Source organism: Gracilinanus agilis, chromosome 1 (genome assembly GCF_016433145.1).
Source record: "Gracilinanus agilis isolate LMUSP501 chromosome 1, AgileGrace, whole genome shotgun sequence".
NCBI classification, from domain to species: domain Eukaryota; kingdom Metazoa; phylum Chordata; class Mammalia; order Didelphimorphia; family Didelphidae; genus Gracilinanus; species Gracilinanus agilis.
Genome location: NC_058130.1, coordinates 209,481,814 through 209,499,278, shown reverse-complemented (window position 1 = coordinate 209,499,278; position 17,465 = coordinate 209,481,814). Strand labels below are relative to the sequence as shown.

At 41.3% G+C, this 17,465-nt stretch overlaps 1 protein-coding gene across 1 annotated transcript in view; it reads right to left on the bottom strand.

Moving 5' to 3' along the window:
- TTYH3 (tweety family member 3) overlaps positions 1-17,465 on the bottom strand; it is a 180,007-nt gene that overhangs the window by 63,136 nt on the left and 99,406 nt on the right. Inside the window, exon 2 of the mRNA XM_044678846.1 lies at positions 9,600-9,769. Within this exon, the coding sequence (XP_044534781.1) occupies positions 9,600-9,769 (170 nt within the window). The remainder of the gene's footprint in view (positions 1-9,599; positions 9,770-17,465) is intronic.

Genomic DNA, 17,465 nt, shown 5'->3' with positions numbered 1-17,465 from the left:
GAGTTTCCAAACTTCAAGCCTCTCCTGAGATTCAACCCCTCAGTGCCAAGAGATCCAAGACAGTCCCAAACCTTCCACATCTCTTCATGACCCCAGCCTTGGCTTTCTGAAAGGTAATATCTAGAGCACTGGGCTTGGAATTGGGGGAGACTTGTTTTCTCCGAATTCAAATCCAACCTCAAAACTTACTAGCTGTATGACCCTGGGCAAGACACTTAACTTAATTACCTAGCTCTTTCTATTCTTCTGCCTTGGACCCAATACTTAGTACTGATTCTAAGAATGATGGTAAGGGTTTTAAATTTTTTTTTCATGGACTCTAGGTTAAGATCTCCTGATCATCCAATCCCCTCATTTGATAGAGGCAAAAACTGTGACCCAGTAAGGAAAGATCAACCAGCTTGTGGTTGGCCCATCCCATCTGCTCCTCTCCCCTCTTTAGACCTAAAGAACCAGACATCACCAATTCATCCTTAATTATATGAACTCCAAGACTGGAGGCCTTTCGAAGCCCTCCAATTCTCAGGAGAAGCATTAGCTAATTTGCCTGTGTAATTACCACCTTATACTTCAGGAGGAGAGGAGGGATGCTATTTTGGGAAATCTGGTCTCACTATCTCTGCTCCTCTCCCTCCCTCCCAACTTTATTCCCTATTCAGTTTGCTTATCCTTATAATCTGACCACAAAAACCCTCTACCTCAGAACTGCAGAAATAAAAGTTGTCTTCTGCCCTGGAGTCCATCAAGTCACTGAGAATCAGTCATAGAACAATGTTCATGGTAGGAGGAAGCCTACATCTGTATTTAATGTCACATTTTCCTCCATGCCTCCCATGTCAACTATTTTTGCCCTGGGTGAAAATATTCTCAGTTAGGCTCTGTTTAGGACCCAGGGCAATTTGAGGAACTCCAGCAATGTATGACCCCTCTATATGTAAGGATTTTGACGGTACTTAAGACCATTATTTGGGGGTAGAGGAGGTCTCTCCATTGAAGTGGACTACGGTCTTAGAAAAGAGACAATGTGAGTTTTCCTGTTGCTGAAAAACATCTCACTGTGACCCACTTGGGGATAAGACTTTCCAAATTTAGCTAGACTGGCCCATGAACAATAGGCTACCAGTTAGCCACCAGGCGGAAGGCACTGCTTTACAGGGCAATGCTACTTTATAGGTTTTTTTTCTTTTCTTTTTTAAACTCTTACTTTCTGTCTTAGTATCAGTTCCAAGAGAGAAGAGTGGCAAGGGCTAGGTAATTGGGTTGTGACTTGCCAGTCACACAGCTAGGAAGCGTCTTTGGCTAAAATTGGGCCCAGGTCCTGGCTCCAGGCCTGGCACTCTAACCATTATACCACCCAGCTGCCCCTTTATAGTTTTCTAAAGTGTTTCATGGGTTTATTTCAGGGGATTAATGCATGAAGTATGCCAGCCACCTCCTGACAAAGAAGTGATGGTTACCAGGTGCAGAATAAAATAGTTTTGGGACAATAAATGCAGGAATTTGTTTTGTGGCAATCTATATTTGTTAATAAGGGTCTTATTCTTTTTTACCTTTGTTTTTTGCCGACCACCACCACCCCCTCCAAAAGGGAAGGAAGGAAGCAGGAGAAAGAAAAAAATAGATTTTTTTTTGTTCTTTGAAAAACATTTAAATAAAAAAATCTGTTTCATGAATATATGCAAACATTTTTCTCTAGCAATATTTATTGTATTTTTCTTTTACATGTAAAAACAATTTTAAACATTTGTTTTCTGACATTCTGCAATCCAAAAACTTTTCCTCCCTCTTCTCTCCTCTCCCCAAGACAGAAAGTCATCTGAGATAGGTTAGTATATGGATACTTTTAACTTAAAACAAATTTTTTAATTTAAATTTTGTTCAATGAATGAAAAAAATCTATTTTTTTCTTCTTCCTACTACTCTATCCTCCCCTTTCATTTGGAAAAAATTGTTTCATGGCTCTATGTATACTTTAACAGGAGCAGTTGGGTGACTCAGTGGATAAAGCACTGGGCTTAGAATCAGGAAGACTGATTTTCATGAGTTCAAATCTGACCTCAGACATTTACTAAATGTGTGACCCTGGGCAAGCCTCTTAACCCTGTTTGCCTCAGTTTCCTCATCTGTAAAATGAGCTGGAGAAGGAAATGGCAAACCACTCTAGTTCCTTTGCCAAAAAAACTCCAAATGGGGTCACAAAGAGTCAGACACAACTGAACAACAACAAAAATATAATCTTTTGGTCCAAAACAGAACCAGATTTCCTCCTCTTAAAAAATCAAATGCAGATTTGGAGACAGGAGGTCCTAAGTTCAAATCTGGCCTAGACACTTCCTAGCTGTGTGCCTCTAGGCAAGTCACTTGACCCCCCACTGCTTAGCCCTTATCACTCTTATGCCTTGGAACCAATACATAGTATTGATTCTAACATGGAAGGTAAATGTTTAAAAAAAATGCATTTAGAAGGGCTTGGTTTTAGGGACAAGAAGCCTCCAGGTCAGCTGGGATGGATTGATTGGGTTCTGTATAGAGCAAGGCCAAGAAAGCAAGAAAACAAGAATGAGGAATGAGGATGGGGAGGAGAGAGAGAAGGTTCCCAGAAAATTCACAGATGCACCAGCTGCTAGGTTCCCCCTGAGGCCCTGTTGGCAGACTAAGGGGCTACTGACACAAAGGGAAGCCTGCCATGCATAAGCCAGGAAGGGGCAAAGAAATGGGCCCTGAGGTGTCGTCCATCTCCACCAGAGCAAATCAAAGTGATCCTAATGCCTACCGTGGAAGCACTTATCCAGCAGTAATGGGCCTCTGATGACTCCTGGAGAAGAAGTGAACCACTGGAGGCCATTATCAGAGAGAGGGAAGAAACTGTGCTGAGAGTTAGGAATGTCAAGGCAGAGATAAAGACTGGAGCTGGAGATGGGTGGGTGCTGAGAACACTGTTTGGAAACAAACCCTTCATACTGGCATTTATTAGGGGTTTAGAGCAAAAGAACTGTAGGAACACTGATTTTAGAGTCAAAAGTCCTGCCTTCGTGGAGGGAGTTTCCTCACCTAAGAGTTCCTGAAAGCCAAAGAAATCTCAGGTCCAGTCTGTATCATCCTCATCATTGTGTGGGTGACTACAGTTGCTCAGTCCGAAAGTGCTTCTTTTTTTTTTTTTTTTTAACCTTACCCTCTGGCTTTGTATCAATTCTTTTTTATAACCCTTACCTTCTTTGTATCAATTCTTTTTTTTTTTAAATCCTTACCTTCCATCTTAGATTCAATACTGTGTATTGGTTCCAAGGCAGAAGAGTGGTAAAGGGTAGGCAATGGAAGTTAAGTGACTTGCCCAGGGTCACCCAGCTAGGAAGTGTCTGAGGCCAGATTTGAACCTAGTAACCTGGCTCTCCATCCACTGAGACACCCAGCTGCTCCCCTGCCCAGGCACTTCTGAAATACTCCTCTTCAGTCTTATCTGATCCCTGAAACCAGGCCCATTGTCCTCCATCCCCATCAGGCAGTCCTGCTGGCTCTTCTAGGCTGAGGTCTCCCTAGGACATTGGTTCTGCATTAACAATAGCTTCAGGAGTCTGCAGGCAGGGTAGCAACAGCAGCAGCCTCTAAGACTCTTCCACCACCAACCCTGTCGATGGCTAAGAATAGGAATGGGGAGGACTCCTGGAAGAAAGGGTTAGGAACTATGGCACCTGCACAGGATCAGGACTAGCTCTTGTGCCAGCTGATGCCAGCGCCGGGAAACCCTCCGGCTCAGTCAGGGAGGGAGGGAAGGTTTGGGAACCTTGGCTTCCTGCGGCTCTGCCTCCTCTCACCTGGCTGGGGCATCCTTGAAGCTGCAGTCTGTGTCACAGAAGCTGCTGTTACACCCACCTCTCCCCCCAAAAAAAAATTGGGGATCCTGGGTCTCCAGAGGCTGATCCATCTCTGGATTTTGCCACTCCCCAGTACTGTGGATTGGCTTGGCGTCTCAGCAACTGTTTCTGCAAAGGGGTGAGGGGAAAAGGGGGGGAGGGCTCTCTATTACCTCTGCCAGAGCCTTGTGCAAAGAAAGACTGAAAATACCCAAATGATCAGAGCTAACCCCAAGTGGAGCAGCCTGGCTTTGTCCCTAATGAGGACTCTTCAAAACCCCAGGGCAGCCTATCGGCAGTCACGTTGCAGGCAGGGACTCTGGGAATGGACCTATTCTCTTCCTCGTCTCCTCTTTTTTTAGTCACTAACATCCCTGGAGAGAGAGAGCAGGCATTCTTAACCTATTTTGTGTCACAGATCCCTTTAGCAGTCCTGTAAAGCCCCTGTGGCCCCCTTCTCAGAAAAAGAGTTGTTGTTTTTTTTAAATGCATGAAATGAAATGAACAGGTTTAAAAAACCAATTATGTTGAAATAAATATGTCGTTTTTTCTTTTTTCATCAACCCCTGAAATCTATTCACAGACTCCTTGGGACGATGTCATTTTCAGTACAGTCCTAAAGGAAGGTGCCATACAGGGAGCTATAAGATTGATGCATGGGCAAGTAGTTCCCCCCATCCCTACTCCTTCCCCAAACACTTATCCATGGGCTCATTTGCCTTTAGGACACAAAGCACAATTTTTTTTAAACCCTTATCTTCAGTCTTAGAATCAATACTGCGTATTGGTTCTAAAGCAGAAGAGTGGTAAGGGCTAGGCAATGGGGGATAAGTGACTTGCCCAGGGTCAGTCACATGGCTGGGAAGTGTCTGAGGCTACATTTGAACCCAGGACCTCCCATCTTTAGGCCTGGCTCTCAATCCACTAAGCTACCCAGGTGCCCCCACAAAGCATAATTCTTGAACAACTGTATCTACTGAAGCAAGGTATGATCTCTTCTCTCCTACTTACAGGATATAATCTTAGAATATATTATATAATTTTATATATGTTATATATAAGAATATATATAGATATAATCTTAGAATATAACTTAGAATAGTGATTCTTTAAAAAAAAACCAACAATTTTTCAAAGCAATTCTTCAACAAGGCCAGTGCTGAATAAATAGATGGGGAGATGCTGTGTCCCTGTTCTCTGGGAGAAGCCTAGTGCTAAAGGTGGCTGGAGGGGGCTCTGTAGGCCATCCCCATCCCCACATCTCCCAGGCAGAATCAAAGGCCCAGGCAGGTGAGATTCCAGCCTGGCTTTTCTGGGATTTCCAGGAAAAGAAAACTTAATCATCCATGCTGAAGCTGAAAAGTCTTCCTTAAGTCTAACCCTAATGAACAATCTCATCTCAGAAAAAGTAACTGAACAAACCGTCAATGAATTCCCTAAGAAAAAAACCCCAGTGCCAAATGGATTCACAAGCAAAGTCATTGGAAAATGACTGAGGAAGGAACTTTATCAAATCCCTTTTATGACACAAATATGGTGTGGATACCTAAACCAGGAAGAGAAAAAACAGAGAAAGAAAACTATAGGCCAATCTCCCTAACAAATTTTTTTTTTTAAACTCTTACCTTCTGTCTTGGAGTCAATACTGTGTATTGGCTCCATGGCAGAAGAGTGGTAAGGGTAGGCAATTGGGGTCAAGTGACTTGCCCAGGGTCACACAGCTGGGAAGTATCTGAGGACAGATTTGAACCTAGGACATCCCATCTTTAGGTCTGGCTCTCAATCCACTGAGCTACCCAGCTGCCCCCCCAAACAAATATTGATGTAAATTTTTTAAAGAAAACATTAACAAGGAGATTACAGCAATATATCATCATAAGGATCATATACTCTGACCAGGTGGGTTTTATACCAGGAAGGCAGGGATGTTCAGGATTAGGATAACCATCAGCATAATTGACCATCTCAATAACAAGTCTAACCCTGAGTCTCTCATGACATAATAGCTTCAGTAAGTACTCTCTTGCTCTACCCTCAGAAAACAGAAAGAAGTAGCACTAGTCCCTTTCTCTAAATGACATTTTATATTAGGTGAAAGGAATACTAATACATTTAAAAATAAATGGCTTGGGGGCAGCTAGTGGATACAGAGCACGGCTTAGAGACAGGAGGTTCTGGTTCAAATCTGTCCTCAGACACTTCCTGGACAAGTCACTTAATCCCCATTGCCTAACCCTTACCACTTGTCTGCCTTAGAACCAATATATAGTATTGATTCTAAGACAGAAGGTAAGAGTTAAATAAATAAATAGCTTTGCTGAGTATCTATTGGAAAATAAAACTAGAAGTTCTTTAGCATAAGGATTCAGAAATCCTACATGCCAGGGAGCCAACTAATTTCAATGTAACTCTCATTAATTTGGTTCAAATGTTTCTGAAAAAATATGTGAGAGCAATTTCAATCTGCTGGCTGATACAGATTTTATTTATTACTCTAGTCTTTCAATAACCTCAGAAGGAGGCTACCATGTGTAGTAGATATAAATTTGGGTTAGAAATCAAGAAAATGTGGTGTCAAGTCCCATTTCAGGAACTCACTGCTTTGTGACTCTGGGCAAATCACTTAAAATCACTTAACCTCTGAGTGTCCCATGCAGTTTCCTCCAAAAGGTCTTAACCTAGCATCCATTAATTTTTAAAAATATTTTGATAACTGTATATCAATATAATTGGCTTCCTTTGAGATCATTGGATTACAGAGGAGTTTTATTTTATGCACTTGAAATTTACTAAAAGAAAATAATTTAAAATCCTAAGAAGGGGTCCATGGCTTCATCAGACTGCCACAGGGGTCTAGGACACAAAAGAGGTTGTGAATTACTATTTTGGGGCCTCGAGATAACTCAGTGGATAGAGAGCCAGGCTTAGAGTTGGAAGGTCCTGGGTTCACATGTGACCTCAGACACTTCTTTGTTGTGTGACCCTAGGCAAGTCACTTATTCATAATTGCCTAACCCAAAGTTCTCTTCTGCTTTAGAATCAATACTCGGTATGGATTCCAAAATAGAAGAGCTATTCAAAGACTATAAGGAGAGAAGAAACCATGCCTTGCTTTGGTAGATACAATTCCCCACCAGAAACTCCTTATAGCTATGAAATTACAGGTCCAATATCCGTTTCCATGTCTCTTCTAGACAAATAAAATTCCCCCAAAACAAAAAACAAAAACAAAAACCAACCAAACAGAAAAACCCATTTGAAAGAATCCACACCAGTTAGCCTAGAGAGCAACAAGGAGCCATCCATGCAGGGCTTTTTCAATGGACACCACCAAACATTTCTTGCCCAGTGGAGGTCAGAGCTATGAGAAGGGATGATTTCATTCCTTGTGTCCTCGCTGCCTAGCCCAGTGCCTGACATATGGAGGTGATTAAATTGTTGTTCAGTCATTCAGTCACATCTGACTCTTTGTGACCTCAACTATCCATGGGGTTTTCTTGGCAAAGATACGAGAGTGGTTTGCTATTTCCTTCTTCAGGCAATAAGAGGTTAAATGACTTGCCCAGGGTCACACAGCCATTAAGTATCTGAAGCTGAATTTGAATTCAAGTCTTCCTAACTTCAGGTCCAGCTCTCTATCCACTGAGCCACTTAACTGCCTCCTAAGCCTTCAGAGGTTATTTACCCAAGGTCACCCACCCAGAAAGTGTCTGTGGCTGGATTTGAACTCAAGTCTTCCTGGCTCCAGACCAAGTGCTCTTAACCACTAGCTGTCTCTGTATGTTTAATAAATACTTGTTGATTAATCAGGTATGAAAGCTTCTACCCATATAAAGATGGCATTGTAAGTATCCAGATGTGCTCTGTGGCACTTTCTTGATCCTCCCACATACCTCCAGTGACCCTAGTTTGGGTCTAGACCTGAGGTTGGAAACTAATTTATCAAGTCACAAGTCAATAATCATTTCTAAAGCACCTGCTCTGTGCCAGGCACTGGGCTAAGAGTTGCAAATACCAAGAAAGGCAAAAAAAGCCAGTCCCTGCCCTCAAGGAGCTCACAGTCAAATGAGGAAACAACATGCCAAAAGCTATGTACAAACAAGATCTATGCAGGAAAAATTAGGGGGAATATCAGAGGGAAAGCACTAAGATTAAGGAGGTCTGGGAAAGATTTTTGAAAAAGGCAGAGGGACAATCCATAAGGACATAATGAAAAACACCATCTGCCTCTAGAGAAAGACCTAATAGAGTCTGAATGCAGACTGAGAGGTACTATATTTCACTTTATTGCTTCACTTTTCTTTTGAGTATTTGAGTTCTCTTTCACAAAAGGCCTAACACAGAAAAAGGTTTTACACTATTACATATATTCTATATCAGGTAGCTTGCTGTCTGTGAGAAAAGAGAGCTCAGGAGGGAAAGAGAAGGAGAATTTGGCTCAAACTTAAAAAACAAAGATTAAAAAATTGTTTTTTCATGTAATTGGGGGGGGGGATAAAAAATTATTTAAAAGAAAAAGAAAAGGTAGAAGCAGAGGTAGGTAATACAATGGATACCAAGCCAGGCCGGGAGTTGAGAAGACCTGGTTTCAAATCTGGCCTCACATTATTTCCTAGATATGTGACCCTGGGCAAATAACTTAACCTTAATTGCTTAGCCCTTAGAAAGAAAGAAAGAAAGAAAGAAAGAAAGAAAGAAAGAAAGAAAGAAAGAAAGAAAGAAAGAAAGAAANGTGGTTTTCTTTTTTGCCTATTCAATTAAAACATCTCCCTTTTCTATTTTTTATTTTGATAACTTCTTTCTCTCTCTTTTTAAAATCAGATTAGCTATTGCTTTGTCTGTTTCATTAGGCTTTTCAGGAAACAAGTGCCTACTTTTATTTATCTGGCTTTGTTTTTATCTCTCCTTTGGTTTTCAGAATTTCCATTTTGAAAATTACTTGACTTCTTTTACCTGTTGCTTTTCTAGTGCTTTGTTTTGTTTTTTAAGGCACATTAATTCATTTATCTCTTCTTTCTCCCTTACTGATAAAAGTGTTTAGAGATATATATTTTTTCCCTGGAGGAAAGAAGGAGGGAAAGAAAGAAAGAAGATGAGAAGGAAGGAAGGAAGGAAGGAAGGAAGGAAGGAAGGAAGGAAGGAAGGAAGGAAGGAAGGAAGGAAGGAAGGAAGGAAGGAAAAAAAATTCAGAGAAGGCAGGAGGTAGAATGAAGAGGAAGAGAGCTGAAAGCAAACGGGACAGATTGAAAAAAGGCTCCTGTTTCTAGATAGCAGAGCACCTGGAGGGGATTATTCATGCACTACAGCAACATGAGATGGTTTGGTTTTGCTTTCACAGGCCATCTAGTCCAATGCACATAGATGAGGAAGATGAGGGGCAAAGAGGTAAAGTGGATGCCTACAAACAGAAAATAAGCATCAAAGGCAAAATCTGAACCCAGGTCACCTCATACCAGAGTCAGTGTGCCATTCAAGAATCAAGGCATGTGTGTTGGACCCTGGTTTAGCAAATCTCCTTCATTGGGGCTCATGTAAGGCCCTAGAAGGGACAAAAAAAAATGACAAAGACACCATTCTATGAGAATCTCTCACATTCCATCCCACTCACAAACACCCTGAAAAGGCCTAAAACCTTGAGTTCAAAGGCCAGACGGACATCTTTGCAGCTGCCCCAGAGCCTGGCACAGAGTAGGTGCTTTGTATGCATTGAATGAGAGGCAGGGCGGGAGGGCCAGGGCAAGAGCTCACCTGCAGACCAGAGTAGCGATGATGACACACCAGGCCGTACAACAGCAATCGGCATCCAGATGTTCCTCACTTTTCCGATGGCGGCAACACAGCCAGAAGGAGTAGAAGAGGAGGAAGAGGAGGTCCAGAGCCAGGCAAGATAGAGCTACACTACCTAGCAGTAACAGCGCCTATGGAGAGAGATGGGAAATGTGTTATAAAATTGTAATCTTTGAATCAAAATCATATAAAATCATACAGAATCATAAATTTAGAATTGGAAAATATCATTGAAACCTATCTTTTCAATTAAAAAAAACACAAAAACTTTACCTTCTGTCTTAGAATCAGTTCCATGGTAGAAGGGCAGTAAGGGCTGGGCAATTAGGGGTAAGTGACTTGCCCAGGTTCACACAGCAAGGAAGTGGCTGAGGTCACATTTGAACCCAGGACCTCCTATCACCAGACCTGGCTCTACCCACTGTGCCACCTAGCTGCCACAACCAATCCGTGCATTTTACAAATGAAAGGTTAAGTGATTTGTCCATGACCACATATTAAGTATTTTCTGTAGGATTTGAACTCAGATTTTCATGACTCCAAACCCAGTACTCTATCCTCTAGTCACTTCAATAAACATTTATTAAGCATCTACTAAGTGCTATACTAAACACTATATTATACCACATAAATGCTTAGGGAAAGAGAATAATATCTCCCTCATTCCCATCCACAAACCACTAATGAACTCAGTGATGGAGGGGACAGCTAAGAAGAAAGACTATATCTAGCTATGTGACCCTGGGCAAGTCACTTAACCCAGACTACCTAGCCCTTGCCCTTTTGTTTTAGTTACTAGGACAGAAGTTAATTTTTTTTTAAAGAAAGAATATGCAGAAGAGGGAGAAGGGGGCAAGTTGGCACAGAGCTGATGCCACAGTGGATTAGATACAAACAGCCTGCCCCACTGGCCTATTTCCTACAAAGAAGAATGCCAAGAGCAAACCAATAATTAATATTGAACACACAGGCAGCTCTGCCTATGTGTGAAGTGCTTGAGAAACGTTAATTAATCCAACTCTAGGCCATCTGCAAACAAACCCCTCCTCCACACTGCCAGATAGTCCCACCTCCTTCCACCCTTAAATTAACTGAACTGTGAGTGTCTGGGGAAACCTCGAAGTCTGCAGAGAAATAAAATGATATAAATAAAACTCTCTTCCTGAATGTTTTCCATATTGTTTTCCCACCTTCCTTGACAGTTTCTTCAGTGATCTCAGTGCCACTGGCAGACCCAAGATGTTTGGGGGAGGGAGAGGGAGCTGGAGGGGAGCAGATAGGTGGAGGAATGATTAAGAAAAAGGAGAGAGAAAAAAAAAGAAGGGAGACCAGGGAGGGGGCTGGAAGATATACAGATAAGACAGACAGAAAGAAATGGATAGAAAGTGGAATGGAGGAACAGAGAGAGGGGGGAAGAGAGCCATAGAGAGGGAAAAGAAAGCAATAGAGAAAGGAGGAATAGGGGAAGAATGGAACCTCCTGAGAGTCTGCTTCCCTAGTCCCCAATACCCTTCTCCTCTCATTAGGTGCTTAATTGTTATTTATTTCACACTAATGTGCAACTGGTTTTCTACAATGCAGTATCTTGGCATGGAGGGTACCCAATGGGTTCCTAAAGGCTATAGCCAGTGGGGCACAAACCCTGACAGCTCTTATCAAGTTGAAACTTGATTCAGGTATGAGCATGATGACACACTGTGTATCATCTGTGGGGGAACTGAATTCAGGGAAAGTTACTTTCAGGAGGCTGGCCACAGGCTGATAAATCTCCCAGCCTCAGATTGTCTACTTAACAGTGTGGGAAAGTGATTTGCATTGATGGAGAGAGAACCCATACCAAAGAAATCATGCCTCTTTGGAATTATGATAAATTTCCAAGGTATTCGGTGCTAGATACAAAATGGGTAAACTGGTTCCTGCCTTCTTGTAGTCTTACAGTCCACTTTTTTTCTAGGTTGCCTCCTCTCCACCCCAATTGGAAGATTTATTCTGGCCTTCCTTGTATGGAAATGAATCCTGGAGTTGGTTTCCATTCCCCTTTCCCTTAGGAAATATCACATTTTTTTTATACCTTTACTTTCTGTCTTAGAAACAACTCTAAAATAGAAAAGGGCAAGGGCTAGGTAATGGGGATTAAGTGACTTGCTCAGGGTCACATAGTAGTATCTGTGGCCAGATTTGAACCCAGGTGCTTCTAACTTCATGCTCAAAGTACTATGCCACCTAGTTGCCCCAAAATATCACTTTTCTCTTACCACTGGATTTTGGTAACTCTAAGAGAGGATGAGGCTGCAACTTTGTACAATTCTGCCCCACTTCAATCCAATTCACACACAAGTGAAAACATCATTCATCTTCACCATCATGCCACTGATCCTCTTTAAAAACAAAGGAGGGTTGAGCACTTTTGGCCACAAAGGCAGATGAGGGGTTAAACCACCGAGGGTGGCATGTGCCTCTGTGTTATCCTTCGTGGCACCTAGCACAAAGAAGGTCACACTTATAGAGCCAAGGTAATATTTCCTGTTGCTGCTGAAATTTATAAGACAAAGCATCTGCCTGCCCCTCTTAGCATCTATCAGACTAGTCCTGGGAGAGATGAATTGGGCAGGTCTCTATCCATTCCATCCAAAACTATGAGAAATGGAAGGTAATTCCTATCAGAACTCAAATGCCTTGTTTCTCCAAAACTCATCACTCATCCTTCCCAAACCCCAGTGTCCTTCTAGGGGAACCTGACATCCAGATAATGATTTTGATCTTAACGCTGTTTACCCTCTTAACCACAGAGAAATAACAATGAATCACCCAAGATGAGGAACAGAAGACACTCCCACAGAGCCTGTGAAAGGCCACTGTTAGGGCAGGTTAGAGTAAATGCTAGGGAAAGTCAGCTTTTCCACTGGCTCCCATTCCAGAGTTCCTTGTTTTCCTATGACTGCCAAGAAGATTTTCCTAAGGCATAGACCTAACCATAAGTCATCCCCCTATTCAATAAATTCCCTTCACTCCCTATTCCCACCAGGATCCTTTGGCATTTATGCAACCCCCTTTTTTTTTTAAAGCCTTACCTTTCGTCTTAAACTCAGTACCCATTTCAAAGCAGAAGAGCAAAAAGGGCTAAACAATTGGGCTTAAGTGACTTGCCCAGGGTCACATAGCTAGGAACTGTCTGAGGCCACTTTTTTTTTTTAAACCCTTACCTTCCATCTTAGAATCAATACTAGGTATTGGTTCCAAGGCAGAAGAGGGATAAAGGCTAAACAATAGGGCTTAAGTGACTTGTCCAGGGTCACAGAGCTAGGAAGTGTCTGAGGCCCTATTTGAACCCAGGACCTCCCATCTCCAGGTCTGGTTCTCTATCCTCTGAGCCACCTTGCCATAGGGCCTTCCTTTCTAAGATTACATTCCACCTACTTTGAATGGATCTAGTAGATTCCTCTTTTTTGTCATCTTTTCTCCCCCATTAGATCTTTAAATGTTTTGTAGAATTCACTTGTGAATCCATCTGGTGCTGGGGATTTTTTCTTAGGGACTTCTATTTGATGGCTTGTTCAATTTCTTTTTCTGATATGGTATTATTTAAGTATTCTATTTCCTCTTCTGTTAATTTAGGCAATTTATATTTTTGTAAATATTCATCCACTTCTTTTCTCCCCTATTAGAATGTAAGTTCCTTTAGAGCAGGGACTGTTTCTGCCTTTCCTTGTAGCCCCAGAACTTAGCACAGTATGTGGCACATAGTAATACTTAATAAATACTTGTTGATTCTTTGTATGATCTTAGCCATCCTATACCAGGCCTCTTCCAACCTACCAGCCAGAGAAATGGAGCCTGAGGCTTATCAGGGAAAACTCGAAATAGCTAGTGGAGTTTCCCAAATTACTTTTATTATAGATAATCACTATTCCTTCCACAGTGGGGAGGGGGACTCATGCTGTAACCAACTTTCCCAAGAAGGCAGAACACACACACACCTCTCTATTTACAGAAGGAACACAAAACCTTGCTCCCTGGGATCCTTCTCGCCTCAGATAATAATGGAAGGGTAGACTAGTAGGCTTCTCCTTCCCTGTCCAGGAGTACTACGGAGTCAGTGTTGTCATTATCTTCAAAAAAAAAAAAAAAAAAGTAGGCAGCTAAATGGAGCAGTAGTAGATAAAGTGCTGAATCTGGAGTCAGGAAGATGAGTCTTCCTGAAATCAAATCCAGCCTCATTTGGGGGACCATGGACATTTAACCCAATTTGCCTCAGTTTCCTCATCTGTAAAACTAGAGAAAAAAATGACAAGCCACTCCAAAATCTTTGCCAAGAAAACCCCAAATGGGGTCAGTGAACATGTACAAAGCATTGTGGTAGATGCTCAGATATAAAGAAGTATGAGATAATGAGCCTGGCTCTAAGAGACTTACCATCTGAGAAAGGGCTTTTTATACACTAGCTGCCAACTGGGTGCTTCAGACAATAAGACGTCCTGTCCTGGAGATTAAAGAATAACGCTGGCAAAGCTCACCAGGGTCTCCTCATCTCTGAGGCTAATCTTGGGACGGTACGTGCTGCCTTTGGCCCCAGACCAGAATCACTTTCAGTCTGAAGCAGGAATATCTCCCCTATCCCATCCACCAACCTGCTCCTTAGCCTCTGGCCATTGAGGATGAGGGTTACCAGGGTGATGGTTTTTTCCAGTTGGGATAGTAAAGAGAGCAAAAAAACCAGACCACTGACACCAAAGCCTTTCTTTAAAGTTAGAAAAGCCTGCCTAGGACACCAGCACGCTGTAAAGTAGCACTGTAAAGAATGAACACTGGATAATGTCAGTCACAAACAAGGTCTTGGCTCTAACCGACCCTACCCTTGACAGTCAGTCAAAGGAGCTCGGTTGGCTCCAGCTTCCCAGGGTTGGCAGCACAATATTATTCTCTAAGCAGGCAGAAGGCCTGACTTCTGGGAGAGAGAATCTTTCTAAATTTTGGCTTAAGATTAGGAAAGAGAAGATAGAAAGCTTAATGGAGAAAAGGGAGAAAGGGAATAAGCATTTCTTTACTACCTACTATGTGCCGGGCACTGTGCTAGGTGCTTTACAAATCTTATCTCATTTGACCCTCACAACAGTCCTGAAAGGTAGGAACAATGTTGTTATCTCCATTTTACTTATTATTTACTTTTTATTATTTATTTTTACTTCCATTACTATTATAATATAATTATGCATTATATTATAATATACTAATAAAATATGTAATATATTACTATAATATATGCTATATAGCATAACATATATTATATTATAATATGCTACATAATCACATAGATTATTATACTATATATTATATTACTATAATACTAATATTACTTATTTACATTTTTAATCCTCAAAGGGGAAACTGGGGCAAACAGAGTTTAAATGACTTGCCCAGGGTCACAAAAGCTAGTAAGTATTTAAGGCCAGATAAAATGACTAGAAGAAAAGGTAAGACCAATGAGGGGGCAAGGGGGCTGAGAATAAGGGACAGACAACTCCGTTCTATTTCCTGGAGCTTCATGACTAAGGAGAAAATCTCTTCACCAATTAGTACATTAAATTTTTTGAGTCTCTCTATCTCTCTCCTCCAAAAACTCTTTGATACTCCATTCATTAGTGCTGCCAGTCACTATCCAGAATTACTAAAAACTGGGGTTAATCTCAAGTTACTGAGCTATGCTACATATATTCATCTTGAATAAATAAATAAGAATTAGGTAATGGATGTTCTCATACACTCAGTTTTTTGTTTGTTTGTTTGTTTGTTTGTTTGTTTTTAAACCCTTGTACTTCGGTGTATTGTCTCATAGGTGGAAGATTGGTAAGGGTGGGCAATGGGGGTCAAGTGACTTGCCCAGGGTCACACAGCTGGGAAGTGGCTGAGGCCGGGTTTGAACCTAGGACCTCCTGTCTCTAGGCCTGACTCTCACTCCACTGAGCTACCCAGCTGCCCCCACATACACTCTGTTTTATGTCTCCATGACTCATATCTGCCCACCAGGTTGTGAAAGTTTGGTTGTTGTTGTTGGTTTTTTTTTTTTTTTTTTAAGTATCATAAGAGTTATTACTAGTAAAAGGAGTTTCAAATGGTAATCCCTGAGGAAGAAAAACCATCTTCCTCCCAGGGACAAGTTCATTTCCACTCCCCACTCATTAAGTGCTTACTTCATTTTGCAATAGTTCATATAAGTCTTCCCAGGCTTCTCTAAACTCCTTACAGTTGTCTTTATCTTACAGCAAAATAAGTGTTATTCATCTATAGGGGCAAGGGCCTTCTCCTTATGATCTTATAGATCCATTCTATTTCTAGTAGGCAAAATAAATAAAAGCACAACTCTTCCTCCTCCTTCTGTGATAGAATTAAAACTATTCTTTCTATTAGGGACCAACAAATAGATGGAAAGCCAAGATGATGGCCCACAGATGAAAGTCCAACTTTCCAGAACTTTGCTAAGAGAAACTGCAACATTTGGATAAGGACCAGACTTGATACAAGCGGACAGATATTTTATTCCACAACATTAACTCTCTAAGGCCCCAAGGTTCTCAGGAAATTAAGCAAAAAGCCCCAACTCCTTCGATCTCCCTCCAAGGGCCTCTAGGTCACTGAAATATGTCAATCAGGATTCTCTTCTCAAAATGTTTCCATGAATCCCTGAAGGGGACCAAATGGACACAGGGCATTGAAAACCCATAGAGAAGAACATGGCCCTGTGTATACTCTATTCCCTTTCGTACCTTCATGAAAGATACAAGTACTCCCCAATATATAGAGTATATTCTCTTGCCTAACTCTTGTCTTATAGAACCCCCAAGTGTGTGTGTGTGTGTGTGTGTGTGTGTGTGTGTGTGTGTGTGCGCACACACACACACATACACACACACACCAGGAATTAACACTTTCTCCCATGAGAAATTATTTCATTTCAGTTTTGTATTGACTTATTCTGTTTTATGTAATCATTTTCAGGAAGCCAATGGAAAAAATATGGGGTGGTAGCTTTTTACTTCTTAGTCAAGCTTCTTATCCTACTCACTGCCTGCTGCCACTCCTAAAGGCATCCTCAAAAATATTATTATTCAGCACTTAAATGACTTTCAATTATATAGGTATAGCTCCTAGTTTAACCTCAGTGGTTGTTGGGTTGGTTGTTTGTTTTTTAACTCTTACCTTTTGTCTTAGAATTGATACTAAGTATTGGTTCCAAGGTAGAAGATCAATCTGGGGATAAGTAACTTGCTCAGGATCCCACAGCTAGGAAGTGACTGAGGTCAAATTTGAACCCACCACCTCCTGTCTCTAGGTCTGACATTCTATGTACCACTGAGCCAGGCTTGTTTGTTTGGAATAATAATGGTTGTGGCAAAAAATATTTTTATTATATATAGGATAATAATGTATAATTAAAAAAGCATCACCCTAGACAACATGATTAATAGAGAAAGGAAAATGTAAGCTCCTTGAAGGCAAGAATGACTTCATGTTCACATTTATATCCTCAGCACCACAGGAGATACTTAACAAGTATTTGATTAATTATTTATATCCTTCCACAAATGTCTTTGCCTTTAGATAAAAAAACATATCACCACCTACCACTAGGCTAGTGTTCAAAGCCTCTCCTGCTTGGTCAAACATCTTAGCCAGAAGTCTGTGAATTTGATTTGTTTTTTTTTTTTTATTATTATTTATAAATAGTAATGTGGCAGAGAGGAAGAATGCTAGACCTAAAGTCTGGAACACCCGAGATCAAATTCTACCTTGGAAATTTATACTAGCTGTGTGTCTCTGGGGAAGCCACTT